At 38.6% G+C, this 27,496-nt stretch overlaps 1 protein-coding gene across 4 annotated transcripts in view; it reads left to right on the forward strand.

Annotated features, from left to right (window-relative positions):
* MBD5 (methyl-CpG binding domain protein 5) overlaps positions 1–27,491 on the forward strand; it is a 451,089-nt gene extending 423,598 nt beyond the window's left edge. For all 4 annotated transcript variants that reach the window (XM_045033740.1, XM_045033739.1, XM_045033741.1 and 1 more), the window contains 4 exons: positions 798–2,006; positions 12,672–12,745; positions 21,819–21,894; positions 24,781–27,491. In XM_045033740.1, coding sequence (XP_044889675.1) covers positions 798–2,006; positions 12,672–12,745; positions 21,819–21,894; positions 24,781–24,852 — 1,431 coding nt within the window. In that variant the 3' untranslated portion in view covers positions 24,853–27,491. The remainder of the gene's footprint in view (positions 1–797; positions 2,007–12,671; positions 12,746–21,818; positions 21,895–24,780) is intronic.
* The last annotated feature ends 5 nt before the right edge of the window (positions 27,492–27,496 follow it).

Raw genomic sequence — 27,496 nt, forward strand, 5'->3', positions numbered from 1 at the left:
TTTCAAACTGCATCATCCTTCCTGTCCTGAACATGCATATTCTTACCTAGTGGGCATTCCCTCCCTTCATTTCTTCCCAATTAACAGTCACATCTATAGAGAGACATTGACACTGTTGACAGCAAAGGGGTGTCCCCCAGCCAGTAGCCAGGTAAGATTGAAGAATAGGTGTCACTGTTCTATCCGAAACCTTCAAAAATAGTGTCATATCAGAAACATTTTGTTGTTATGAAAAGAGTATGATATTCATATATATATCATATATATATATATCATACTCATATATATATATATATATATATATATATATATGGAGAGAGAGAGAGAGAGACAGAGAGAGAGGGAGGGAGCTTAGTTGTATTTCAGTAGAAATATAAGTGAGTGAGAAATCCTTTTCAAAATTTGGTTCCCTTTGTAATTCGAGCAGTGCTGGTGATGGACTTGTTTCTCTCTTTGAATTCCAAGTTGCAAAACCTGTAATGACAGGTAAATAGGTGGAGTCATCACCTGAAAACAGTTTGTGTCCAACCACCTCACCTGTAACTTTGCTAAAGAATGTTTGGTAATGATGATTTCTTTAAAAAAAAAAATCTGTGAAATGATTTCAACCAAAGAAATGGGACCCAAGCTTTTGTAAACAGTGACTTTTTATTTCATGTTTGAGCCTTGCTCTTCCTTTATATTTCCTTCCTTGTTATGTTTGTTTGCATTTTGGCAAATCTTAAAAATATGGTCTTTCTCTTTGAGGTCTTTAAAGACTTTTCTCTCTCTCATTGCTTCCTGTCTGTTTCTTCAAGGTGAGAATGCAGGAAGATGCAGCTCTCCTAAACAAAAGAATAAGCACTCAGCCGGGGCTCACAGCTCTTCCTGAGAATCCAAACACCCCACTTCCACCTTTCCAAGATCCATCTTGTGAGTTGCAGCCGAGGATTGACTCATCTCTTGGTCAGCAGGTGAAGGACGGCCTCATTGTGGGCGGCCCAGGCGATGCTTCTGTGGATGCCATTTACAAAGCAGTGGTTGATGCAGCCAGCAAAGGAGTGCAGGCTGTCATCACCACTGCAGTCAACAGTACAACTCAGATCAGCCCCATTCCAGCTCTGAGTGCCATGAGTGCCTTCACTGCCTCGATTGGTGACCCATTAAGTCTCCCCAGTGCTGTCAGTGCAGTCATTCATGGACGAAACATGGGCAGTGTCGATCATGATGGTAGGCTAAGGAATGCAAGAGGGGCTCGGCTGCCCAGGAATCTGGACCATGGGAAGAACTCAAATGAAGGAGATGGGTTTGAATATTTCAAGTCAGCAAGTTGCCACACATCCAAAAAACAGTGGGATGGGGAGCAAAGCCCTGGAGGGGAGCGAAACAGGTGGAAGTGTGAGGAATTCTTAGATCATCCAGGCCATGTCCACAGTAGTCCTTGTCACGAAAGGTCCAACAATGTCTCCACACTGCCATTTCTGCCTGGGGAACAGCACCCGGTACTGTTACCACCAAGAAACTGTCAAGGGGATAAAATTCTGGAGGAAAATTTCAGGTATAATAACTACAAAAGAACTATGATGAGTTTTAAGGAGAGACTAGAGAACACTGTGGAAAGATGCGCACACATTAATGGGAACAGACCTCGACAGAGTCGGGGCTTTGGAGAGCTGCTGGGCACTACAAGGCAAGACCTGGTCCTAGAGGAGCAATCTCCAAGCTCCTCAAATAGTTTGGAAAATTCTCTAGTCAAAGACTACATCCATTACAATGGAGACTTTAATGCCAAAAGCATTAATGGGTGTGTGCCTAGCCCTTCAGACGCTAAGAGCATTAGTAGTGAAGATGACCTAAGGAATCCAGATTCCCCTTCTTCAAATGAGTTGATACATTATAGGCCAAGGACGTTCAATGTTGGCGACTTGGTCTGGGGCCAAATCAAAGGACTCACTTCTTGGCCTGGAAAATTAGTAAGAGAAGACGACGTTCACAATTCATGTCAACAAAGCCCCGAGGAAGGGAAGGTATACCAATCTTTATCCATTGTCAAATACTAACCTTTGTTCAGATGTCAATTGTTATTTTATGTTATCATCACTTTGGATTCTTTGGATTTGAAATTAGGATTCTTCATGACTCATTGAGGTCTCACAAACTTCTGGAGCATAAAATGAAGAGGGGATGGTTATAGTCACCAAAATGTCCTATCAAGGGGTGAGTTGTGAAGCATTTGTAGATTCCACAAGGGCCTGTAACCTAGGAACCAGATTTCCAGAGTTTTGTTAATTCTGCCTTCCTTCCCTGCATTTATCTAACTCTGCATTCCATACCCAGAGGATGAAGGCAAGTAGCAATGACTGGGAAAAAAATCTGGTGACCTTTGGAGTCCACGGGTGTGGCAGAGGTAGGGCAACAGGAAGTGCCGGGGGACAGCATCTCCTCCATGTGCTCGCATGTGACACATACTGCTGAGGAGAGGGCCAAACCAGGGTGCAATTGCAGCCATTTCTGGAAGCCACAGGTAACGTCTGTGTTCAGAATGGTGTCTCCTTTCAGGAAAAGTTCTGGGCCTTTATAACATATGGAAATGTTTAACCCCACAGTCTGGTTCTACTTAACACAATCTGATCATATAAATTAAATGAAAACTTCTCCATGAAACTACCATTCAATTTAGAAGAAATTAGTAGGGGTCTTCTGGGTTTTACCCCCTCTCACAATGGTAGAATTGGCTCACGAGGCAAGAAATATGCAGAATGTTCAAAGCAGATAGAAAAATTTATATCTGACCAGGAGGAGATAATTATGCACATTCCCCACATGTAATGAAGAAACGTAATTTTTCATCTCCTTAGGAAATAAAAATTACTCTTACAAATATATATTATTCTCTTAAAGAGTATATTATATAAAGCTATTTTCAACTCTGCTCAAACTTCCACTGGCACTTAGGTTTAATGGCAGGAAACCAAAAACATTTTTGCCAGCACAATAAAAAGATTGTCTTTCTCCAAATGACCAGGAGGTCCTTAAACCCGTTGCTTATAATGCCTAATATATACTTGTCAGGATATGCTCTGGGCATAATGTTTCTACGTTTGATAAGAAAATGAATTCCATACTCCTGTTCACAAAACATTTTATTCTCTAATCTCTCTGAGACCAGACAAAACATTCTTTAGGTTGATAAACCTAAATACTTTTGACAGTTTATTCAAAAAGTAATTAGAAACAGCAAAATTGGGCTTTTATAATATAAATGGACTGCTACAAATTTAAAATGTAGATGCTGAACTGTTTTACAATCTCTGTGCAAATGAAACCACGTCTTTTTAGGTGCCATTTTACAAAAAGCTTAGCTAAAAAAAAAGATTATGGCCTCCCTTTCCTGGAAACATTCTTCCTGTCCTAAATGCCTTGTCTAAATATCTCTTCATGTCCTCAGGAGAATAAAGGCATGTACTTTTAACACATTTCACATTAAACAATGGTCCTAATCTTCTGGTTAGTGTGTGTTTGCAAACTCCTGGGACTGAGTTGCTCACTAATGTTTGGGGAGATACACTTTTAAAAAAATCATTATCTAAGAGTCCAAGAAACATTTATTTTGCTGCATTTGAATAAGCACCTGGGTTTCACTCACTATGTTTATTGTAAGTGTTTAAAATATCCAGATTCTTCTTCCTTATTATAGGCAATAGATGAATTGCTAACAGGGAGCATAACATTTCTGTCAATTCAAATGTCCTTCTCCACTGCCTGACATTGTAAGTTGGCATTCTGACAACCTTAGTATGAAAACCTTGATATCATGATATGCTAAAAATATTTTTAGTAATTCACAAAAAATAATGTAAAGCATATATTTAGAGGTGCAAAATTGAAAACATATAATAAAATATTAATGATAACACTGAAATATTTATCTATCATTAAAAAGTAAGGTATAACAGCCTTAGAAGCTCTAGGGCACATAACATTTTTTAAAATCTCTGGTCTTTTCAGGACCTACCTCACTTTTGCACGTTAAAAAAAACAAAACAAAGTGCTGTTTCACAAACATTGTTTTTTCTTCTATAGTTCACAAAACAAAGGAAGGGCTTCCTCATAGCTTATTTAATGATGCCCCCGAAAGCCAATGTTCTCAATGTATAAGACCAGGAAAGGCGAAATTTCAAACACAAGTCTGTCTGACTTCAAGCCAAATGGCCTTTCTTTGATGTCTTGATGATTCTGGTTCATCAAGAAAAAAATTAAACTATGTTCAATATCTGTGTAAGACAAAGCATGATTGTATTTGAAAAGATTTCCAGTAAAACATTTTTAAAATGTGTACTCTTAGTCTGGTGAACAAACCAGTCATGATGTAAATTTTATTTACATAGAACCCCTTAGTCCTCAGCAATGCTGGACAAATAAAGTCTTGTGCATTAATAATCAGATTTCTGCTTTTAAAAAGATAAGCAATGCATTAGGTTTCCTTCTATATACTGTAGCAAAGGCTGACATTTTAATAAAGTCAAGAGAGAAAGATAGAGACTGACTCCATAAACAATTTGTTTATTATAGGAAAATCTAATTGATTCCACCTTGCTAATGTGGAATGTTAGGACCCCATCCCCTAGTGTTTATCTTTGTAGTATCTCAGAAGAAAAGGTTAGGTAACCAATTTTCTTACACGTTATCATTTTAAACCTTCTTAGCTTCTCAGTTTTTCATACTATTTCCATGTCCACCAAAGTAAATTAATCCAAGATTCTGTCAGATCCCTCCAGATAAAGTGTATGTTAACTCAAGTGTTAGAATAGATTTATTATCTTATCTCTCCCCACCCCCACATCCCACAAACCTATCATTTATTTTCTGTTGCAGTCTTTGTTCTCAGCAAACCACTTCAAATTCTTTTCAGAAGCAAGCAAAGTAAAAAGAAAAAAAAATTATGGTAATTAATTAAGCTGGGCATCAATCTTGTTTTCAGGTTGTGTGGGTCCTCTCTGGACCAACAGATCAATGCTGTGACTGGAGCACTGATGTCTGCCTAGGGCTGAGATGTCCACGTTGTCCTTAAGTTGATACCTTAGCCAACTGTCATAGTAAATGACCTGGTCAGTTTATGGTCTTAGAAAGGCATTTTTAATCTTTGGTGGGATATTAAATGTAACAGAATTACTAATAATGCATTAGAACTGTTCAGCACTTTTTGAGATTGCTTCCTAAGAGGTTTTATTTCAAAACATCAAGTACTCTATGAACATAGTCTACAGAGAACTAGAGAGAAAGCAGAGTGTGGCAGAAAGAGGTATAGGCTTTGGGCATTCTCACATGAGCTTAATCCCAGGGGCGTCAGTTTCCTAAATGATGCTGGGTAGCTGAATTAATCACCCAAGCTGCAATCTCCTCACCCCCCAAGTGGGAATATCAGTTCCTGCTCAAAATAATGTCTTAAGAATTAAATGAGATACCATAAGTAGATTATCCAACACTCAAATGAGGCTCAGTAAAAATTAGCCTCCTTGCCCATTTTTTTTCATCTCTTTGTGGTTTTTTATTTTTGTTTTTGTTTTGTTGTTATTGTTGTTTTATGTTAGACAACCTTATTAATTTGGATTTCACCACCGTGGAATTGTGGTAATTTGACTTTAGTTATTGTTTACCTATGCATTATCCATGAATAAAAGATTTACTAACCAGGTTGAGGGTGAGAGGATTATAATATATATGTTTAATGGATGAAATAGTTGATAACCATTTGTTAATCAAGTTCAGCACATCGCATACAAATTGGCGTATCAGATTACAAGTTGTTATTAGCTGTTCATTTCAAGCACGAGTTCTACTTGGAAGCATTTTAAAGCTTGAAAGTCCCTCCCAACAGTGTTGCTAAAAACTACCAACTCAGACTTTCTTCCTTTACCTTCCTACCCCACCCCCACATATACAACAATTTTAATTAGTAGAGATTTTTAACAGTCCATGGAAAGTTGGACCGAATCGCCCCTACAGAATGCTGCCCCAATACTGAAGCTATGTGACAACACTAGAGAATATACTGTGCCTGGTATTACACCACTCAGAAAGTAGCATTCATCTCCTTACCCTCTGCTACATTCTTTCCTTCAGTTACCAGTTTGTCATGAAGTATGGCCTGAAAGATATTTATACTTTTTCTAAATAAATGATGCAAGTTTCTCTCTGAACCATAAATCCTTTATAGTTTAAGGTTCAGTGGCCAAGAATAAGCCCTCAGTGCTGGGCTCCAGTACATCATCATAGCCGGAGAGGCGCACTGCCAGATCTTGGCACAGTGTTAGGGAATTCTTGGAAAGGAAAGTGGCTTCGGCTGGCATTACACCTCTCCACCTCCACCATGATGTACACACTCAAAACTTACATTTTGAGTCTATGAAACTGGGGTGGGGGAAATGAGTGTCTTTATATACTTGTTTCAGTCATTATTTAAAAATGGGAAAAGTGCTCCTGTTTTCTAAACTATATTTTGAAATTATCATCTGCCATCTCTGATCTTACATTAACTAGCCTACAAGTATTGTCTGTCAAAGTAATAATCAAATAATAAAATTCCTTTTTTAGTATATAAATTTTACTCTTCTTGAACATTTCCCGTTGGTCTTCATGTCATTGCTCTTACATTCAATGTGTATTCTGCCTTGAGCCAAATTTAGGAAAGGATTTATTTCTAGATTGGCACCATAATGTTTCTTTTCAATGAAACATTGGTTGTTGGTGGACAGGTAGAGACACCTCCTGATTACCCAGAAAAGTTCTACATTTCAGTGCCACACTACATGACCAAATAAAGGCATGTTTTTAATAGCAGTGGGTAGGGTTCTGTCTTTAGAATTACACTTTGCCTTTTTTCACATGATTATATTTGGCAGGTAGAGATAAAAATAATTCTCTGAATAGTCATTCAAATGAGACAAAACTCATCATTTATTATTAAAACTCATAACTAAACTTATTTGAGGACAATACACTTTCTGTATGTCAGGTGACTATCACACACACACACACACACACACACACACACACACACACACATATTTTGACAGTGTGAAACATAAAGACAGCTTACCGTCGCATTTTGGGAATGTATAGCTTAAGTTTGAGTTTTCTTGCGATGTTTAAACAATTTACTTTGAAGAACCAGCTTCCTGTGCTTGATTATCAGATTAGCTATTTGTATTCTTTAGTACTATTATTCTCTGTCGAAAGTGTTCTTTGTGTATTACCTTTGCCTTACATATTTTCTTAACTACAGTTGGAAATGAGTCCTTGTCTCCACACCCAGTCACCAACCACAGTATTTGGGCTGCGTTGTGGCTGGTGGGGTGGCAGGACCATCAACACTCTGTAGCAACAGAATCTCCTTGAAAAGGGAGGAAAGTAGTTTTGGGAAAGTTCTGTGCAAGATAAAATCCAGGCTAACAAAGTCAGTGCCTGGTCAAAATTTGGAGGATAATAAAAATGAAGAAATAGAGAAGACCAAAAATGTGAATATTAGCAAAAAGACTAAGCAAAGTAAAACCTCGGGTGAGACTGTAAACATCACTGAAGTGAATTGTGGAATTTTGTAACCTTTTTTCCCTAAACAAGGCTAAAGAGGCCTAGTTCCATTTGCAGATAGCTGAGACCCACACAGTGTCCTCGAGCTTGTCAGGACAGTGTTCATAGAGTTAGTCTGAGGCCAATGCGTGTTTCTGTGATGTGAACTTTTAAACAGTCCTGCTTTAGAAATATGAGCTTACGCAAACCATTTAATTCCATTTATGTGTGGCAGATCAACGTGAAATTTGTTGTACATTTAGAATAGATTTATTCTAGTCCTGTAGTATACTTTTCCACTACTTAAAAACACTGCTTCCAAAGTGAAGAAAAAAGGAAACACACATGCACACACACACACACACACACACACACACACACACAACCTCAGATAATGCTACTGGCAAAAATTGTTCATGTGTATTTGGTTAATTCATTTGGAAGAACAATGGGATTCGCTTTAGGGATTTTTCCATGAGTACGATTGATGGAAAATTAGATTCATCCTTCTGTCACAGGTGAGTCAACTCTTTACTCCAAAGTATTTCTTTATCATTAATTCCCATTCTTTAAAAAAAAAATACTGAAATATCGCCCTTAGGTTAGCAGGACTTTTTCAGGTTGAAGATATTTTTTAATATTTACTGTTTAATAAATGTTTGACAATAATTAACCTGATAAATGCCTCATATTTGCTTGTTGCTTCAGAGCTGTATTTCCCAGGCTTCAGCCAAAGTTGCATGCTACCTGTAAGACCACTTAGCTAGAAACTTTATTCAAATTCACTTACTCCTTTATTTATTTATTCAACAAATGCTTTTTGGACTCCTATTATGAACTAGGCACCATTCAAGCCACTTTTTAAATAACTCCTTCAGTCTTAGTTAGTCTAAGATATAATATGTGTGAAATCACAGGTATAATGTTCTTTGTATTTTTCTAATATAAACATATGAATACATAACTATTAAAAGTGTTTAAAGGTTGGTCCTGTTTCACGTGCCACCAATGACACTTTGGTGTTTTTAAAGCACCGTCATCTTCATTATCTTTTTAGATTCTCTCAATGACCCATAAAGATGCACAACCATCCCCATTTTATAGGCCAGGGAGCTGACACTCAGCAAAGTGGCGTTCCTAAGAACACAAACGACAGGCAGTTAAGCCAGGCACCCAGTCTGATCTCCTAAACTAAGCTTGGGACTCTGTGCACAATACCATTCCCCAATAACAGGAGCTGAGGACATTGTAAAAATTGGATGAAATGTAAGGAATGAAGAGCGGGGTTGAGTTCAGCTGTCCTGTCTGTCTTAGGAAATCTGGAATGTGGCTTGTACTCTGTCCTTTGACCTTTGTGGAACAGCTTTGCCTCAGCACTAAGTAGGAGCCAAGTAAATCACCAAGAAATGCGATCCCATCACCAGGTTTCAAGCTTGCAGGAAATTTTGACATTATCTAAGGGGCTCCTGGATGGCTCAGTTGTTTAAGCGTCCGACTTCAGCTCAGGTTATAATCTCACAGTTTGTGAGTTTGAGCCCCGCGTTGGGCTCTGTGCTGCCTGCTTTGGATTCTCTGTCTCCCTCTCTCTCTGCTCCTCCCCCATTCATGCTCTCTGTCTTTCAAAAATGAATAAACGTCAAAAAAAAAAAAGTGATCTAAGATCTTTGATCCAGGTTCTAACATATACCCCACCTCACTTTCAGAGGGTCAGTTTGGCTCCCTTAAAGGTTTGTGTCTCCCTCTGTTGTAGATTTAAGTTACCTCTACGATACACTACATGCTACCATGTTGACCCCAAATCAAACTTAATTAAATTACCAAACTTTAATGTGTGCCTCATGAACAAGAACAGCAACTGAGATTCAGGTTTGTTCAGAGAAGTCTGAAACTTCCTCCCTATAAGAGTAGATGGGTATGTTTCTGGGTATATTTCCAACCGTACTGAACAAACAGGCTATAGAACTATTTGTGTTGAAGAATTGTGATGTCTAAAGAATATGAATGAGTGAAAGGAGGATTTTAGGAGTCAAAAAAATACTCAGTATATGTGTATATTTATACATGAGGTAATATGTGAACTATAAATACATATAAATTCTGGTAATTTTTTCTAAGTCTCAACTGACATCTGTGAAGAGAGTTATTCAATGTTGGTCATTACTATTCACATCATTCTTATTTGAGTAAGAATATGGGGCAGATTATGAGGAAAGATACATTATAAAGTCCTCCCTTGATTTCTCACCAAGATAAGAGTTAAATAATTTATGGAACTTCTGACTTATGACTATACAGGAACATAAGGTTATAATTACACATCAAAGTATTAAGTGTCTTGAATTACTGGCTCCTTCAGTGTAAGTTTTATAAAAATATTTGTGTGTTTTTCCTTTTTAATGTTGCATTTATGTATTTGATTTCTCAGTATTTTCCTCATTTACAAGTCAGCTAAGTAATTTATGAGGGAGTATTCATTAAATCATTAAATATGATTTCGATTTGACTAGAAATTGAATTTATTTTGTTCTCTGATACCATCTGAGGGGACGGCGGTATCTTTAAACAGTTTCTTGAATATTGCATAAGTGTATGAATAATTCCCTACAAACAATGTACGCTTCTCATATATTTCACAATACAGTAGAGTACTAAAATTCTGAAACAAAATAAACTAAACATTTACCTCTGGATATGTATGATCTTGTCAAATCAGAAATAAATAGTGATGTGTATCTTATTTATATTTAGTTTTGGAAAGCACCATCATTGCTTTCTGTGTCAAGGTCATTGAATCCTTTATAAATAATATAGTTCATTATGGAGTACCTTACAGCCTTACAGGTGATTTAAATGGGGGAAAAAAAATCACAGAAGAGTATTAGTTCAGCAAAATTACCAGAAAATTATCCAAGCATAAAAAATTTTTAAAGATAAATTTAGGCATGTGTTATCTAAATTTTTGTAAAAATGTAATTTGATTTAAATTAATTTGATCTATTTTTTTGGTATATCTGTGGTGGGGGAGTGGGTGTTTAAATGACTATATACTTCAATGTATATTGGAGTTGGTATGGTGGAGAGAGGTTGAGTGCTTTGCAGTCAGACCTGAGTTTCAATGCTGGCTATGCTACTTAAATTCACTGAGTCCCATGTGTAAAACAACAAAAATAATACTAGTTTGCAGTATTACCATATTAAATGATAGAACAGTACCTTTCCCGTAATAAACGCACAAGAAATGTTTTTATTACCCCTTATTCTTTATTTAACTAAAAATAAAAACTGAGGTTTAAAAAAATAGTTTTAACTTAACTTTGAGGAACTAAGACCAAGGGAGTAGGTCTTCATGTTGGCGTCTTGCTTTGTTTCACTGTGAATCCGCTTTCTGTTGCTTTGCATCATTCCCTTCTGAGATCTTTCACTACACCGACTCGTGTCTAATATGAGTTTATGTTACAAGAGAGCTTCCTTCCTACTACCAAAGGAGGCTATTTAAATATCTGTGGAATTAGCTATAGATTACATACATTAATGTGTGAAATATCTTTCCTATGCTCTTCATGTGAGTAAATACAAAATGAAGCCTCTTTTCTAACATGAAATGTGAAAGTGTATCCAGGCACCTTCCCTTCCCTTCCCTTCCCTTCCCTTCCCTTCCCTTCCCTTCCCTTCCCTTCCCTTCCCTTCCCTTTTTTATTTCAACAAGACACTTTCCTTCATGGCTCCTGTGAAGTGCTGTTAAAACAAAATTGTCTCCTTTTCTAGTATCTAAGAGATTGGGTGTCCCCCATGAAGTCGTGTGTATTTGCATCCTTTAGGACAAAACACAAAATTGTGAAGAGGAAAGTGTCTTCGTTATATGTTTTCCTCACTGAATAGTTAGAAATACCTGTTTTCAAACTTGAGAGATGAAACCCTTTGTTACCCATTACCGTGTGCTCAATTTGAAGGGGTCAAAGAAAAATTACTTAATAATGATATTCATGACTCAGGAAGATTTCAAGAGAAAAGTTAATCATTTCCTTGCTTCTTAGTATTTATTGTCTTACCCATGAGGCATTTTGACAACTTCTTGAATTTTTATATAAAAGTAGCATAGGAGGGGGGGGGGCTAAGCGATGGCTGAGAAGACTTGCCTTGAAGCTGTGTTTACACAGCAAGCAACACTGTTTTTACTTAAATTTGTTTTTTTTTTTTAAGATTGACAAAAAATAACAATGTTTTTCTAAAGGTCTTTTTATTCACAAGTTACATACAAGTTTTCTTATTTAGTAACTTTTTCTTGGTGGGGGGTGGCTTCAAGAACCGTGACAGAGATTACTGGGGGCGAATGGCAAAGCCTGCACCTCCCCACCCCCACCAACACCCCAGCCACCATTGGTGGCCGCACTGTGAAGAAGTAGCAAGCTTCACACAGGCTGGCAGGGATGAAGCAAGAAGGGAGAGGACACGCCCACAAGGTGTAGCCACACCTCTTCCCACAGCAGTAAGGACTAAGGTGGCCCACCTCCCACTCAAATTGTGGCCTCTGCAGAACCCAACGTGTCCTAAGTAATAATAGCCACTCTGTGCTTGACTGTGTTCAGCATGACTTGCTGCATTTTAATCATCACAGCCATAGTAGCAGGAAGGTAGGTATCGTTGTCCTCATTTTAAAGAGGAGGAAACTGAGCTCAGAACATTTGAGTGTTTTATTCACGCTAGAAACCGAGGAGGTCAGATTCAAACTTCCGTCTGCCAGCTCCAAAGGCCACCCCCTTCACTCACCATGACTCCTGTTCCCCTTCTCCTGGAGTACAGATTTGCAGTAGCTGGGTATCAGGCAGTAGGGGAAGCAAACCATCTCTGATTTATATGATTTTGTGAATTGAAGGCTATTTAAATTCCAGATTTTGTTCTTAAAACATTCTTTACAAACTGTTGACAATTGGAAAGCCAACCAATCTTTCATTTCCATTGATGTTACAGCCCGGAGCCACACAATCAGCCCCAGCTTGAGCAAGGACAGGACACCTGACAGGGCAGTGAAAGTTAAGCCTCCCTCCCCACAGCAGGAAAGTAAAAAACGGTGTTGACAATTGCAGGTCTGGGTAATATGGTTTGGTCTTCATGCCTTCACTCAGGTGGAGCCCGAGAAGTTGAAGACACTAACAGAAGGTTTAGAAGCCTACAGCCGAGCCCGGAAAAGGAACAGAAAGTAAGCACCAATTTTATTTTATTCTATTTATTTTTTTGCCATTTCTTTCTCAAGTATATAATTTACTGGGTTTTATTCGTAGGGACAAGAAAATCTCACTAATTTTGTCCATCTTAGGGCCTCCCTAAGTGTAGTTTAATGGTTATCGCCCAAGAGGATCATTATAGACAAGCCAAATTAGTTAGCTATTACAGAAAATATTTTCTTTTCTTAACAATTTGTACTATATGTGGGATGTCCCTCTTCATCATCTCTTTCCTCACTCCCTCCATGTCCATCCCTCTCGTTTACTGGGAAAGAAACACTCTCAATGTTTGCCAATTAAGTAGTTTCTAAAAGTATAGCAAGGGGTGCCTGGCTGGCTCAGTCAGAGAGCATGCAACTCTTGATCTCGCGGTCATGAGTTCAAACCCCACACTCGGTGTAGAGATTACTAAAAAATAAATACATACAAACATACATATATTTTTAATTTTAAAAAATTTAAAAAATTAAAAAATAAAAGTATAGTAAAAGTCTGTCCCTTCAGGAGCACCTGGGTGGCTCAGTCGGTTAAGCAGCCGACTTCGGCTCAGGTCATGATCTCGCGGTCCATGAGCTCTAGCCCCGCGTCGGGCTCTGTGCTGACAGCTCAGAGCCTGGAGCCTGCTTCAGATTCTGTGTCTCCCTCTCTCTGACCCTCCCCAGTTCATGCTCTGTCTCTCCCTGTCTCAAAAATAAATAAACGTTAAAAAAAAAAAGTTAAAAAAAAAAAGTCTGTCCCTTCAGGAGGAGGGCTGAGGAGATATCCCCAACTGCACACAAGTAAGTAATTTCATCCAATTAACTGTTAGTCAAAGTGATGGTAAATAATTCTTTTTTCTTGGGGCAGGAGTAATAGGTTTTCTTTGGAATTATAACAAGAAGTTGTACTTTGGGGTGTTATTATTCAAGTATTTCTAGTATGTTCTGGGTAAATGTTGTAAGGACAAGTAGATAATGTTTGAAACACAGTTTCCCTGTCATACAATGTAGTTTTATGTATCATAATTATTATTTCATCTTAAGGTAGAGAACTACAAATGTGCTTCTGTACATGCACATGAAAAGTTATTTTAAAAATACATATAATGGGGGCGCCTGGGTGGCTCAGTCCGTTGAGCCTCCTACTTTGCCTCAAGTCATGATCTCATGGTTTGTGAGTTCGAGCCCTGCATGGGGCTCACTGCTGTCAGTGTGCAGAGCCTGCTTTGGATCCTCTGTCCCCCTCTCTCTCTGCCCCTCCACTGCTCATTCTCTCTCTCTCTTTCAGAAATAAACATTTAAAAATATATACATATAATTGACATACCTGCTCAATTACTACAATTTTCACATTATTGAGCATCTAAGAAGTATGAGATCAGAATGATTAATAGTGTGTCTTATGTACATAATGATATCAATAGTATCTATTAAAGAGCACCTTTTCTTTTAGTGGTATCTTTAATAATTCTTGCCTGAGGTAAAATTTTAAAATTCAACAACTCTTAGGGAGACTCTTCATCTCAATAGAATGTCTCACAAAAAGATGCCATCCACAATAAGCAAACTCCCCCTGTGTTCAGGAGTTCTTTGGAAGGTAGTGAGGGTTGTGGTGATGATCAAGTGAATAGCCAGGTTTGCTGTAGATCTGATAAGGAATACAGTGAGGCAAGTCCCCTCTGCTCTGACTGAAGTACTACTTGCTATGCAGAGCTTTGTAGTAGGATAAGGCCCATAAAATTAATACAAGGTCTGGAGAAAAGGAGGGAAATTGCAAATTACCTAAATCACAAACTTGCAATGGGCTGTTTGCTATGGAGTATTCAATAGTACTTGTTTATTTGACGTAAAAGATCTCTCAAATCTTTCCTCTAGTGAGATATGCCATTAGCTGAATTATGTGCAAAATATCCAATTGACTGATAACATAGAAATGAAATAACTCCTTAAAATATTTAAATATACTGCCCTGAGGGGCGCCTGGGTGGCTCAGTGGGTTAAGCGTCCCGACTTCCGTTCAGATCATGATCTCGTGGTTTGTCAGTTCGTGCCCCACACTGGGCTCTGTGCTGACAGCTCGGAGCTCGGAGCCTGGAGCCTGCTTCGGATTCTGTCTCCCTCTTTCTCTGCCCCTCCCCCACTCACACTCTGATTCTCTCAAAAAATAAATAAGCATTAAAATTTTTTTTAAATATATATTTATAAATATACTGCCTTGAAATGAATTTCATTTTCCCCACAAATTTGGTATTAATCAATTTTGAAAGGTAATAAGGAATAAATAGCAATTTTAAACTGTTTTACTTCAAAGCTAGTTTACAAGTTGTGGTGAATTTGCATGGGTCCTAAGTGGCATTATCTACATAAACTCATGAAACCATAAACCTAGAATATGGATTGGAGAGGTAAAAGAAGAAAATCTAAGGCAAACTTTAGTAAAAACAGCTTTACTTATTATGCTATTGTCTATTCAGACCAACTTGCCTTATAAATGCCCATTAGAATACTTCACATTTTGCATATAGTATTTAAACTCGATTATTTTATTCTGCCAATCACAAGATGGGCCAGAATAACTATGCCTATTTATGAATGAAGACACTTTAACCCAAATAACCTTAATAATTAGTTGAAGGTCGCATAAGTGATAAATGGTGTATTGAACCCAATCATGTGTTTATTCATTTACTTAATCATTTAGTTATTGCCCTAGTTAAGGAGACTAATTGAGCAAAAACCTGTGTTGGGCCCAGTGCTACAGCCCCTGGAGCTCACTGTTTAGCAAAGGAGGGAGATCCAGAAGCCATTAAAATATTAAAATTGCAATGACAGCAATATGTGTAGTGTATTTGGGAATCATAGAAAGTGGCATTAAACTCAGGTAAAGGAAGACTTTCTAGAGGAAATATCTGAGCCAGGTCTTGCACAATACATATGTATTAGCCAGACAAAGAAAACAAAGACCAAGATGGGGTGGGGTGGGATGATGTTTAGATGAGATCAGCAGTTGGATTTGGGGGACTATAAAGCCTCAGACAGGAAATTGTAAAAGACGCAGCCAAAGGTATAAGCAGCAATCAGATCATGAAGAGGTTAGTAAGGGCCACTGGGATCCTTTATCTTATTGGAAGTGCCTGATGGGACAGCTAGATGGATTTTCACTTTAGATATGTCTGTACGGAGGATAAATTTTAGGGGAGCCATATTGGAAACAGGGACATTGTTTAGGATGCCATGGCAGCAGTCAAGGGAGAATGAGGGCTCAAACCAGAACAGGAGTGATGAGAATGGAGGAGAAGGAATGTGGTCAAGAAATATTTAGGAGGGAAAATTCACAAAACATCATGGTGATTGGTTGGAATGTGGAGAGCAAGCAATCAAGGACAACTTTCAGGGTTTCAGCTGGGGTGACCTGGTGGGTGGTGGAGACACTGAAATGGCATTTAGTACAGGGGGGCTGTTGAGTGCATGTGGGGTGCCTGTGGACTATGTTGAACCCATGTCTGACACTGGGAAGAAGTGATATTTGACTATGTAAAAATGGCTGTGATCACACAGAGATCCTTTGGCCAATTTGAACAGTGGGTTAAGGATTGAACCTCTTGGGCATTTGAATGTTTACTAGAGATAATGAAGCAGATGGGAATAATCAAAAAGGAGGAAGAGAATAGGGGGTCAGGGGAACAGGGTGTTAGAAACCAAAGGCTAAAAGCTTCCAGAATGATAAACAGAAGTCCAGTAAGACAAGAACTGAAAAATCTCCATGAAACTGGGCAATTTGGAGGCTATTGGCAACCTTAGTGAAAACCATTTCCAATAAAGTGGCAGGTGTAAAAACAAAGTGGCCATGGGTTGAAGAGTGAATAAGAAGGGAGTAGAGAGAGCTGATATAAATTAGTTTGGTCTTCTTTCTACCCGTAATATAAAATATTCCTGAAAAATAACTGGAAGAATTTTTTAAATGGCAATGATGTGACTGCTTTTTGTAGACAAAGGAAAAGGAGAGAGAAAGTGAGTGAAAAAGGAAGGTGGCATTTGAATAAGATGATTTAGAGACTGGTTTTGGGCCTGAGTTCATATCCTATTTCCATCACTTCATAGCTGTGTGCCCTTGCATATGTTGCTTAACCTCTCTGAGCCTAAATTCTTCATTTCTAAAATGGGCATAGAGGGGCACCTGGGTGGCTCAGTCGGTTGAACATCCAACTTCGGCTCAAATCATGATCACACAGTTCATGGGTTCAAGCCCGCATCGGGCTCTGTGCTGACAGCTCAGAACAGAGCCTAGAGCCTGCTTCAGATTCTGTCTCCCTCTCTCTGCCCCTCCCCTGTTCACACAGTACCTCTCTCTCTCTCTCAAAAATAAATAAACATTAAAAAATTTTTTAATGGGGCGCCTGGGTGGCGCAGTCAGTTAAGCGTCCGACTTCAGCCAGGTCACCATCTCGCGGTCTGTGGGTTCGAGCCCCGCATCAGGCTCTGGGCTGATGGCTCAGAGCCTGGAGCCTGTTTCTGATTCTGTGTCTCCCTCTCTCTCTGCCCCTCCCCCGTTCATGCTCTGTCTCTCTCTGTCCCAAAAATAAATAAACGTTGAAAAAAAATTTTAAAAAAAAATTCCATTTATCTGTTTGAGAAACTTCCCTTCTATTAAAAAAAATTTAATAAAATGGGCATATTAATATCTACCTCTTAGCATTGTTATAATATAGATCATATAAACAGTACTTGGCACATGGTAAGTAGTAAATAGCTATTTTTATTATAAAGATACAGGTGAAGCAAATGAAATTATGAGATATTTTTGCCAGTGGAAACATTCTACCACCATATTAGATGTTTAGAATTCTATGTAATCATTTTAATTTTTAATATTCTACAACCAAACTGTATAATAAATATCTTTAAACGTATATGCTTATTACAGCCTAATCACAGAAGAAATATTAACATATTTATTGAAAACATTACTCAGGGTCATTTTATACTTGAAAGAGGAAATAGCTTCATTAAAGAAAAAATTTCATAGTTTTTAAAAAAATTTTTTTTCCAACATTTATTTATTTTTTTTGGGACAGAGAGAGACAGAGCATGAACGGGGGAGGGGCAGAGAGAGAGGGAGACACAGAATCGGAAACAGGCTCCAGGCTCTGAGCCATCAGCCCAGAGCCTGACGCGAGTCTCGAACTCACGGACCGCGAGATCGTGACCTGGCTGAAGTCGGACGCTTAACCGACTGCGCCACCCAGGCGCCCCGCATAGCTTTTAGATTTGCTATGATTTTCATGAAATGAGGATCAAATCTACCTATACTTACACATAAATTTAAAATCTGGTAACCTGATTTTTGTGGAGTTCAAAAGTGATAAAGTGATAAAATACATCCTATTTCCACTTTAAGATCAAGAAATTATAGTTATGCTAAATTCCTTAAATTCTTCATACTTTCTCTGCGGATTAAGTTTCAGAATCTACGATTCTTGATGTCTAGGTCTCACCCAAATTTGTTCCATTCTACATGAAGCGAGTTGCTTAAATTCTAAGCGACAGTGTAGAGCGACATGTGGTTCCTCATTTCCCTCATTTCTTATACCATTCACAGATGTGTACCTGCCTTTTTCCTTGATTAGTGAAGATAAGGATAATGTGTGACAATATAGGCAGTGAAAAATGGAAGTGGCAATTATCTCCATTAATAACTAGAAATGTCATTATATGAACATCTATTGCTTAATCAAGTAGGTTTTAGAGTGTCCATTAGTAAAAATGTTTATTATTAAATGTCAGCAGGAAATAGAAAATAGTGGATGAAACTCCACAGGGAGGCCCTCTGTACTGGAAGACTGAATTTTGACTAATTATTCATTTCATGAACTCATGGAAATTTTTCTTCCTCTTTTAAGTGCATTCTTCCCTGACCTGACCACTTAGTGTAAAAATTAGTCTGCAGCTTTAACACCTGGGAGAGTCTCCCTTTACCTCTTGAATCTCATGATGCATTCAAGTAATTTCATGCCCCACCTCTCTGTATTTATTCTCTCTTCCACAAGTAGTCAATTCTCCCTCTGTTAACTACTTAAGTTTGTTAAAGGAAAAATAAATTTAGCTTAAGTTAATATAAACTCTTTATAAACATTTTAAATATCTTATTGAAGAAAGAGATCACAAAGTCCTAAATTCTCTCTTTTTTTAAAGTTTATTCATTTATTTTAAGAGAGAGAGAGAGAGAGAGACAGGGTGTGTGTGTGTGCACGCACAAGTGGAGAAAGGGCAGAAAGAGAGGGAGAAAGAGAGAATCGCAAGCAGTCTCGATGCTCAGTGCAGTGCCAATGCAGGGCTTGATTCCATGAACTGTGAGATCATGACCTGAGCCAAAATCAGGAGTCAGATGCTTAACTGACTGAGCCACCCAGGCGACCCCTAAATTCTATCTTTTTGTTCAACAAGTAATGTTGAATTACTTTTGTACCTTAATGGTGATATTATTGCAATTTTTCATAGGGAAACCTTTTTCATGAGTCTTTGAATTTATTACTTTTAAAAACTGTTTGTAGTTAAATATCCATGTTCTTCATTGACAAATTAGAATCGGCTTCACCAGTTCTCCCTATAAAGTCATAAAGTATGGCATAGAAACAGTTGTCATATACTGATTTCATAGGCTTGCTGTAAAGATTAAATGAGATAATGTATATAAAGATTTAACACAACTCTTGGCAAATAGACAATTTTCAATAAATAGTAACAATTCTTGTTATTAAGGTAAAAGTGAGAGAACCAAAATTCTCTAATGGTTTTCTATTGAAATGTTTTACCTTCATTTTAGACATTTAGAACTTTAGGTAGTCAAATATAAACCCATAAGATATTATAATAAAAATCCATAACAAATATCCTTTGAAATGTATATTCATACTTTTAAGTACAAAAGAAATAGGACAAATCTATGTAACATGTTACACAAGGTGTAATAGTGTTAGGCAACTAGGCAATGTATGATACTGTCAAGACCTTTGCCAAACAGCCCACAAATGGGATCCCAATCCAAGCCAAGCTTACATGACCCCATGGAATCCTGGCATTTGATTCCCGCCCCACCCCCCGCCCAGTCACCCAGAATCAGGCTTGGCAAACTCCTCACTGGGAAAGCAACTCAGACCAACTCCATGAGATGCCCATGGTCCCTTAAAATTGGAATAGGTAGGTAAATAAAAGACAGTGTATGAATAGATTATATCAACTTAAACAGTGCCCGAAAACAGTGATAAGGGAGAAAGAGACAAGTTGCAGAAGGGCATGTATACCATACCACCCTTGATGGACACCTTTGTGTGTGTATTAAACACACACACATACTCACACACACACACACACACACACACACACACACACACATAAAAGACAGCACTACGTACCATTCATGGATATATCGTATAAAGTATAAAAACATACTATAAAAAAACACAACATAGTTGCCTTTGGGGAGAAGAGGAGGAGAGAATGAGACTAGGAATTGATAACAAATGGGAACTTCAGCTTTTTTTTTAATAAAAAAGAAAGGAAATAATAATTTATTATCAGTTTATTTTCAGAAGTGGATTTGTTAGAGGTTAACTTATTCTATGCACTTTTCTGCATTGTTTATATTTCTAAAAATAAATAGGAAGAATGTGAAAGCTAGAGGCTAGCCTACAGGCCAGCAAAAGGTAAGGGGTTCCTGTTGTATTGCCCACATAATTTAGTTAAAACCAATACATTAATCTTTTTTTTCCAGTTAAACTGATTCAAGTTCATATATGTATATCCCAGAATATACAGACGTCATGTTAGCTTTGGACAGATTTTTTATTTAGGAAGTATGTGGAGCATCCGTGATATGCCCAGCAGTATACTCCTCAAGGTATACGCAGAAACTAAATGTATGAATTGTCTAGTCCCTGCGTATGAGGGTAAAACCTGGTGGGGGCTGTGGTAAACCAAAAGGCCTCATGTAAAGGCATTCCACTAAAGTTCAAATATGTTTTTAAACATGACGTGAGCCAAACTAAATGGGACTATGAGCCAAATTCTTCCCCAACTGCAAATTTCCAATCTCCGTGTACGTGCCGAGGTGAGACTTAACTCTTGGAAAACCATGCTGACAGCCTGCAGCTTTATCTCTGCAGCTTTTCTAGTAATTGTTGTGACAAGATAAATGAAATGAATCAGCTTAGTACTCAGAATAATTGCGTAACTATATGCATAAAAAAGAATAAAGTAAGTTAGTTAGAATAGACAAAGGGTACATAATTACAGAGGTAGATGGTGTGGATTTGCCTGGTTTTAAGTAGTTCGTTGCACAGCTTCCTATAGTTTGAATATACCGTTTTGTGTTATTCAGGCTGCACATGTGTGTAATGCTAGGCTGAGCAGAGAGAAAAAGCCAGATGAGCGATAGACACTCTGAGACACCATTCTTTATCTGTTCAAATAGTTAAGTCACTTTGGTTTTGCAGGAAAGGTGGTGGGCCCAGGAGGGAGCCTTAGGTGTGATACATTGTTAAACTGTTTCCCACCCAGAACTTGTGCAAGCACCAGGATTTCAGCCTTCACTTGCTCAACTCAGAAGCCAGGATACGGCAGCGAGGGCAGAGGGAGCTCCCTAGTGGCCAGAGTCTGCAGTTCAGCCCCTCCGCCCTCCCCCTGGCCACGCAGCCTGGCTGCCTGAGAAAGAGACAGGCCAGAACAGGCAGTGCAGGGCAGGCTGGAATCCTGGACGACAGGCTGCGTCTGTGGGAAAAGAGACCCTCGGCCCAGTTTTCTCGCAAAATCATCCAACTGTGGAAGAAGCATGTGGAAAGGGAAAGAATCCATTGTCCCCTATCATGTGCTCCGTTTTTTCATAGTTCTGCGACTTTATTATTAGTATTAAGTGGTGAGAATCCAGGGATGTTTGTCATCTGACTTTTTCAAATGTAAATATAAATTGACTTTCTAGGGTGGAATTGGTGCTTCTGTTTTCTGATTAGGGGATTAAATTGAGACTTTGTTTCCTTGATTTGTTAATCTGGTGTGTTGTTTTCATTAATTCCAGAAGTGGAAAGCTAAATAACCATTTAGAAGCTGCTATTCATGAGGCCATGAGTGAACTGGACAAAATGTCTGGGACTGTAAGTTAATTTATTTTTCCATTATACTATGTTTCTTTGAAAATAAATTGTATTACACTTTTTGGTAAAGCGTCTTCAATATTGACAAGCAACTCACGTAGCAATACTAAATTACTAGGCTCCAAAAAGACTGATATCAGAAAAGATTCAAAGTAATTTAAGAAAAAATAACCTAGTAGTATTAACTGTGTCTTTTTTCTGAGATAACTTTTGTTTTTCCCACATAACATTCCTTCTAAACGTAAGCAGCAAAAAATAAAGTTCAAACCACAGCTTTATGCATTTAACTCTCTGCACAGCAGTGGCCATTACTGTTGCCTAAATATTCAATAATGCAAATTTCTCTTTGTCCATAGAACCAAAAAAAAAGGGGGATGAGGGATATTGAACAATAGGGTCAAGATCAAGAGTGTATCGACCTCTCATTTCCTTTCTATTGTTACCTAAAAAGTAAAATATTTGGCACAAAGTCCTATTGTTAAATTAGTAACCTCTGGTTTTCAAGAAGTTGTGTCTGTTCTTTCTTTACATTTTTACTTAACTGTTCACATAATAGTATCGAATGTGAGAAGTTTCATCATTGTTCTCTAATTCAAACATTGGTGAGTGTAAACACTCAAAATATAATTTTGGTAATTTCTTTTAAAAAATGTGAATTATCCAAGGCTATTCAGCAATGAAAGCTAATTTACTTTCACTCAACACTTTGTGTTAAAGTCACCTGGACCCCAACAACCCATTCAGTGGCTACTTATTGACAGGTATAAGTTATAGACTCATAGAATGTTGGGGTTGGTATGGGCTTTAGAGATGTTGTGATCTAACCCATCGTTTTGCAGATGGATGAATTAAGGCCCTGAGATGTTAAACTTCCTGACAGTATGTAGGAAAGGTCGGAAGCAGGGATCATGAAGTCCAACACCTTCCAAGGCCAGGCAAATACACTAAGTAAAGTGGGTCAGGTGTGAGAAAAAACAGCAATTCAAGTGGATGGAAAAATGCCAACTAGAGGTCAAGGAGGCTACCTTAGAGGCTCAGCACAATAGATACTGTTGCTTACTTCAGTCTGGTGCCGGTTGGGGAAGGGCTTTCCGCACACAGTCATTCAGAGGCCCAGGTTCTTCTTTCTGTTTCTAGTGTCCCCCATTCCTCAGGGCTTCCGAGTGCTCCTTCATATCATTTGCATGCAGCCCAGCAGGTGAGAGAAGTGAGTATGCACAGGGGTGCCAGGATAGGCTCCTCACTTCTGCTGTTTTCCACTGGACTGACCCCCTCATCTGGCTTTCTTAAGGCAAATGGACTAGGAAGTGCATTCTACAATGTGCCCGTTCAGGAAGAAGAGAAAATGGGTTCAGTGAGCCTCTTGCTGGTCTTTGCTGCAGGACATTTGGCCTTTGTGGCCAGCAGACAGTGAGGCGTGATGGGATTGGGACAACCTGGAGGCCATGCTCTCTCCAGAAGGAACCCCTTCTTCCATACTCCAGCAGGTCCAAACCTATGGGAAATTATGCCAGAATTGCCAGCTCCTCCAATTTTTCATAAGGTGCTAAGTCTAGAAGTAAAATTCCAACTTTTTTCATGTTGACAACTGTCTTTGTAAACATTGAAACATCATATAGCTGTTAAACAAAATACTTTTTCAGGCCATATTTGGTTCACAGATTACCAAGACTCCTTTGCAGCCTTGGATAAAGGCTTCTTTCCTCAATTATAACAAGTTTTCAGTTATCGCTCTTCGTCAGAAACTAGTGGTTTTTAAAAAATGTATATGGACAGGTTAGAAGGAAGAGGCAGTGTGACAGACTTATAAATGTTACTTTTAAAATTTAAGTTTTTAAAACAGCTTTTTGTGTTTGCCTTTGAATAGCATTGGCCTTCGTTGTTATCTTAACATTATTTTAAAACAAGCCAACTTGTAGTGGATCTTGAGAGCTGATTGGGAACATCTCCTAATCATGAATTCTGTGACATTATGTTGGTAACTTTGAAATTGGCTGTGGTACAAGTACGTACACAATGGAAATTGGCATATCCTACACTCGGCTTGTGTCCCTCCACAGGGTACTGGTTGTTAAACATTAGCTACACCACGGCCTTGGGACCATCCTGCCTTTCCTGGGTCTAGGCTTGCCCTCTCCTGTCAGTAACCACAAACATTGTGGGGCACCTGATCACCTCCCTAGCACCTGTTCTCTGCCCCTCCAAACCATACCTGCTGTCCGATACCTGGTAACCATGCTCTGCCATGCTCCATGCCTGCTCAGTCTGATACACAGCCCTAACTGCTACAGTTTCTGCATTTAGTATACAGAGATGAGTTCATCAGTTACACTTTCCAGACTATACAAGCTCAGATCTGCCAACAGATGGTAGTGATCTTCTATTTTTCACTCTGATTGTTCTCTTAAATAAACTTCCATGGGCTGAGCTGAGTGCATATTCTTACCATCTCTGACCCTTCTTAGTAGTTGTAAAATAAGTCAGGTGATGAAGTAAAGAAGAAAACATGTTTGGTATGTATTTTTCTGCTTTTCTAGACTCTGCTGAAGTTGGCGATCTAGGGATCCCTAACAAAAAGGGCTTTATTTTTGTTTTAAATGCACAGCAGAGGTGGCAACTGCACACGTCATTTCCCACACGTGATGTTCTCTGGTTCCTCCCTTGCGTTCCAGTGTTACAAGTTTGCCCTGCTCATCTGTTCCTAGGACTCCTCATTCCCTGTAGTGACTATGGACAATCTTGGTAAAAATTTTAAATGGCTCAGGAGATCAGTGATTGGAAATGAAAGGTGGAATCTCTTTCCTCCCCTGTTTCTTTGTCAGAAATCGAATGGTGCTTGTACTTTCAACCTTTGTTGTTATTTTTTCCCCACCTCTTTATTTCCAGGTTCACCAAATCCCACAGGGAGACAGACAAATGAGACCCCCCAAACCCAAGAGGAGGAAGATCTCCAGATAACAGGGACTACTCCACCAATGCGCAGTGTTTATTAAAGGAACGTGCACAGATATTATCTCTATATAGGTATTGATATAGCCACTGTTATATCAGTATTTATACTATGGCAGATAGCTACCACCACCACAGGGTGCTAAAAGAAACAGTGATACGATATTTTTTTTTTGATGAGGAAGGATAATGAATGCTGGAAAACCAATCAAAATCCCTGAATGATGAGAGTAATAAATGGTCAAGAGATTACTGAGAAACTTTTTCTATAATACTAAAATTGTGATTATAAGAAATGTCCACATGTTTCTGAAGAATTTTCAATGTTGTATATAGAAAATGCAGAATTTCATGGCGATATCAGAAATGTAAATATTGTACAATATTGTCATGTACAAGCGTACCTAATGCACACTTTATCTTTTATTGTACAAAGAAATAGTGTACAAAATCCTTTGGTTTCTATGGAGTACACCTACCAGAGACTACCAGTGTAAAGTGATAAATAAAAATACAACCTAAATGCTTTTCTATGATAATGTAAAAGATGCTGTTTTTGTATTTAACAGCAGAGAAAAGGCATGACGATGTATTACCTGAATTATGACATACATTGCACACCACCGAGTGTCCATTTCTATTGTCTGTTTGGAATGAACCTTATCCGGAAGCACTGGACCCGATTTCGGGTGCCTAGGAAATCAAAACCTTGCAGATTCCTAAAGGGATGAGGGCTCACAGGTCTAAATTAAGAATTCAGAAACTGCAACCATTTGTTGCATATTTTTTTTACCTAAGTTTTAAAGTAGAATAGGTTTTATAAAAAAAAAAAATCTTAGATGGAATATTTTACTCAGTCATTTCTGTAGTTAATGTTTGATAGCCACCTCTTGACTCAGATAGCTTAGGCCGCACCACCACGGATGCTCAGAGTTGAATTTTTTTGGCAAACAATACCGGACAAGATAAAACTCTGTTTCCACACCTGGAGGCAAAAGCCCCCCTTCAAAACCATTATCAGAGGTAAGGTTGATTATAAGTCAGTTTTCTTGTAGTGGCAAAAAAAAAAAAAAAAAAAAATACCAATCATCACAGCAAGTGTCATAGCCATTCATCAGTATTACTCAAACCAGAAGTGAAGGTGGCTTACAAAATTATTAGCAATGGTAATTTTTTATCAGTATTATGTAACATATCAGATTTATTTTATTTAAAGAATTATTTATACCATTAACAGATTCTTATATATATTAATGTGGCTGAAATGTGCAGGTTAAATCTATTAACCAAATTATTTATATTATATTAAGTAAGAAAAAAATGTGAAACAAATGTAGAGAGAAAATACTACATTACAAGTATACAAACCTAAAACTGTGAGCCATTGTAAAGTACAAGGTTATTAATAAGAAATGTAGCACAACATGATTTTCCGTCTTTTTTCACGATTTTTGTGGTGGTGGTATAACCCTGTCTCCCACGCACTTGAGAGAAGTTTCAGGCCTCCAGCCTGACTTCAGCTGATGGATTGTCAAAAGAAGGGATCCATTATCCCTTTATTCTTAGAATCACCAGCCCCCACCCCTAAACCCATAAACCCCTAGAGAGCGCTCGCTGCCTTGTCCCCTAGCCTGGGGCTCACTCAACAGCTTCATGCTCCAGTTGCCGGGAGCCCTTCAATAGCAGGCTCTAGACCCCCAGATGCCCACCACCTCCACTATCCCTCCTCTCTCATCCACCCCGCATACTCCTCACTCCCACGATGTAGCAGAGTTCCAGTAACTCAGGAAAAAGGAGACCAAGGTCATTCTTCCAGTTGGTTTCTTGGGGCCACAGCACAGAGCACTCCACCAGGGCTCACTTTTGATAGCAACAGCTCCTTAGTTCTTCCCCCCAGGGTCTCCTGGGTCTCCTGTGTCTCACTGTACTTTCACTCCCACCCTCACCCCTACCCCCACGCCTGATGGAATACAACTGGCATCCAGGCTTCATGGCCTGGAGGCAGGAAACCTTCCTTGTAGGGGTAGGTCCATTTTGTCTTTCATGTAACAGTGGGATTGCCTGCCGGTCCTTCACGCAGTCGCCCTAAGTAATCTTTTGTGTAGTTCAGTTGACACATCTTTGCGTGTTTGCTATGTTTAAACCATAAATGTCCTTTGTTGTCCCCCCACCGATCTGCTTTTCTACTGTTCTGTCTACATGGTTGTTTTTATTCCCAGATAGATGCATATGCGTGTTTGTGCATGATGTGTGTCTGCGTATATGTGGGTGTGGATGTGTGTGTTGATACGTAGAAGTTTTTTTAGCCTTTCCTGTCTTTAGAACGAGTTTGTGTCCACCTGGCCTTCTTTTAGATATTTTAAGCTAATTAGATGTGTGGTTCCCCACCAATGTATACTTTACATCTGTAGACCATGTAAAGTATGTTTGTGCCCATGATTTCACTGGTTGCTTATGGCTTTGATGTGGCTGCTAGGTGTTGTTGTTCCAGTCCACATGGGGTTTTCCCCCCTCTCTTTTACAGTTATATGGTTTCGTGTAAGCAGTTAATGTAAATATTGTTAGCATTACAGGTCATGCAGTGCTGTAACATTTTTTTAAATGTTGCACCTACTTTACAATTAAAAACTTGGTCACTCATACTTGAATTTTG

Source organism: Felis catus, chromosome C1, assembly GCF_018350175.1.
Source record: "Felis catus isolate Fca126 chromosome C1, F.catus_Fca126_mat1.0, whole genome shotgun sequence".
Classification (NCBI taxonomy): domain Eukaryota; kingdom Metazoa; phylum Chordata; class Mammalia; order Carnivora; family Felidae; genus Felis; species Felis catus.